Source organism: Colobus angolensis, unplaced genomic scaffold (assembly GCF_000951035.1).
Source record: "Colobus angolensis palliatus isolate OR3802 unplaced genomic scaffold, Cang.pa_1.0 Scaffold1, whole genome shotgun sequence".
Classification (NCBI taxonomy): Eukaryota; Metazoa; Chordata; class Mammalia; order Primates; family Cercopithecidae; genus Colobus; species Colobus angolensis.
Genome location: NW_012110918.1, coordinates 10908690 through 10911573, shown reverse-complemented (window position 1 = coordinate 10911573; position 2884 = coordinate 10908690). Strand labels below are relative to the sequence as shown.

General features: G+C 47.6%; 1 protein-coding gene across 12 annotated transcripts in view; it reads left to right on the top strand.

Annotated features, from left to right (window-relative positions):
* HN1 (hematological and neurological expressed 1) overlaps positions 1–2884 on the top strand; it is a 58612-nt gene that overhangs the window by 34342 nt on the left and 21386 nt on the right. The window contains exon 1 of one of the 12 annotated variants that reach the window (XM_011942808.1): positions 3–353. The exons of 8 other annotated variants lie outside the window; for them this stretch is intronic. In XM_011942808.1, coding sequence (XP_011798198.1) covers positions 235–353 — 119 coding nt within the window. In that variant the 5' untranslated portion in view covers positions 3–234. Of the gene's footprint in view, positions 1–2; positions 1264–2884 lie in introns of those variants that run through there. 3 more of the 12 variants (XM_011943223.1, XM_011943291.1, XM_011943150.1) reach the window with 3 other exon arrangements.

Here is a 2884-nt window from a genome sequence, read left to right as displayed (position 1 = left end):
GTCTGGCGAGCCCTGCGCGCCGGCCCCACCCGGGTCCCTGCTGCTCTCCATTCATTCCTCCCACGGAGCCAGGGGCTTTGGAGGCCGGGGCTGGTCGCCCCTCGGAGCACGGCCGGTTTTCGTTAATCGGAACCTGTGGGGAGGGCTTCCCTTTCTCCTGTGGGCATCCGGGCTGGTCCATCCCCAGGGTGGTGGGCTTGGCCCCCCAGGTGCCCGGGGAGCCTTTAGGGCCCCATGCATGGTCAGGCCCTATTGTCCCATTGCTGGGCCACGCGCTCCTGCCTTTGGCCCGTGGCATGCGGTTGGTCTTGCTCTCGCGCGCAGCCATCGGATCCGGAGACCGAATCGATTAGGTCCGGGGGGCTCCTTACCCTCGCCGTGCCCCCACTCCTTATTCGGACCTACCTGGCAGGTACATTTGTGGTCGGGCGGGGCTGGTCATCACGACCCTTCACCCCGCATTCAGGACCCAACCGTTCTTCCCCTCCTGGAAGTGCCTCCCCTCTTCCAAGTGTCTCCCCTTTCCTAACAAAGGAAAGACCCCTTCTCCCCCTCCCTGCGCTCATTTCTAAGAGGGGGGGTAATGAGCCAACCCGAGTGGGTTTTCTGCGCTTAAACCTTCGGACCATGGTCTTTGCATCCTACCTTTGCTTCCTCCTTTGACGTTTGCCCAATGAGTTCATCCCTGGCCCTGGTTCCCTTGCAGGAGGAGGTTTCTTGTTCTTGGGCGGGGCCGGAGACATCCATTGTCTCTAACGTGGTAGCTCTACCTGGGAAGCGGGGGATTTTTCTTGCCCTTCATCCCACTGCTTTTTGGGCTTAGGACACTGGGTACAGTGTTTGGACAGGAACCCTTTTCAAGTCCTTGCTTAACTTGGTGGAAGGGTTTGGATTCTGTGGAAGGTGTCCACATTGTCTCAGCTAATTGCACGCTGTTCTTTAAGGTGGGTTACAGTTATGTCTGGGATCCTCCTCAAGGCTTGGAGGAAGCTTAAATTTCACTTTTTTGAGCATGTATTTTAGATCGATTATGACCTGCATTCATGTGTGGCTAGCTAGCCTCGGGGTCCTGGCCAAGTGGCACAAAGGGAGCCATTTTGTGGGGCTAAGAAGACACGTGAAATAGCAATATCTCACAGGGGTTAGAGAACTTGGGAACAAAAAGCACGCCTCACTCAGCAATAGAGCCTTAGGAGGAAAGCATGGGAAATGACATTCCTTTACAACTTATTTCTTTCAGGTTTACAAGGTCAAAAAGACTGGGTAAGATTCAAAAAAATAAATTGGTGATTACTGGGATAGGGAACTTGAGTAGCACAGGAAACTGGTTGCTCCCTTTCTGTTTTCTTCCCAATGAGATAATTTTTTCAGAGGACAGGAACAGATTGAGCCTTGGTTTTTCATTTTGTGTTAGGAGGCTAACTTTCTGCCGGTTAGACTTCAGTCGTCAGAATGATAATGTGTAATCTGGGGTTTTATTCTTTGGGGTTGAGTTCATATTAGTGTTTTGCAAAGAATTTCAGTAATCAGGTCAAATGAATCCTCACACTTAGTTTTTTCATATGTACATTTGAATTGTGAGGCAAATGAGTTTTGATCCTGTGGAATGAATGTTTAACTCACCTTTTGCCATCAATTTCCCTCCAGTATTGTGCTCTAGGGACTGTAGTAGCATTGTCATTTTATTGTCTTTCTCTACCTTCCCTTTTTCTATAATCTCACCTAATTCTCATAAACTTAATTTTATCCAATAATGTTCTCCTGGCCCCATAAACTCGTTATAAATTTAGTCTGGTAAGGAATGATCTGCAAAGATATACGGAAACTTCGGGATTTAAAGAGAGAAGAAAGAAAAGGAGTAATTTTTAAAAAATCGTTATCTACAGTACATGGACACATTTTTGTTCAGTCTTAAATATATAATCCTGATTTAGTTGTCATGTATGATTCTGAAGGAATAGTAGGATCCTAAAACATTGAGATACTTTCTGCCTTATGATCTACATCCTTTGTTTGGGGATGTCTCACTATTACAAATGGTCTCTACAACACTGACGTCATCTGAGTTGGTTACTACCTGCTATTGCAGGAGGAACAGAGAGCTTTAGAAAGTTGGATTGATTAGAGTTTTGACTTGCTCTTAAGCTGGTGTTTGGGTACTAGTGTCTTTTTCTTGATTTATTTATTTATTTTTTTTGGAGACGGAGTTTTGCTCTTCTTGCCCAGGCTGGAGTGCAATGGTGCAATCTCTGCTTACCTTCGCCTTCCGAGTTCAAGCGATTCTCCTGCCTCAGCCTCCTGACTAGCTGAGATTACAAGCATGCACCACCACACCCAGCTAATTTTGTATTTTTAGTAGAGACAAGGTTTCTCCATGTTGGCCAGGCTGGTCTCAAACTCCCGACCCTCAGGTGATCCGCCCGCCTTGGCCTCCCAAAGTTCTGGGATTACAGGCGTGAGCTACCGTGCCCGGCCTTATTTTTTAAAATTAATTTTTTTTTTTTGAGACATAGTCTCACTCTGTTGCCAGGCTGTAGTGCAGTGGCATGATCTCTGGCTCACTGCAACCTCTGCCTCACGGGTTCAAGTGATTCTTCTGCTTCAGCCTCCCGAATAGCTGGGACTACAGGCACATGCCACCATGCCCAGCTAATTTTTGTACTTTCTTTAGTAGAGACAGAGTTTCACCATGTTGGCCAGGATGGTCTCAATCTCTTGACCTCGTGATCCGCCTTCCTTAGCCTCTCAAAGTGCTGGGAAAACAGGCATGAGCCACGGCTCCTGGCCTTAATTTTATTATTAATATTATTAGAGACAGAGTCTTGCTCTTTTGCCCAGGCTGGAGTGCAGTTGCACGATCTTAGCTCACTGTAGCCTCTGCCTC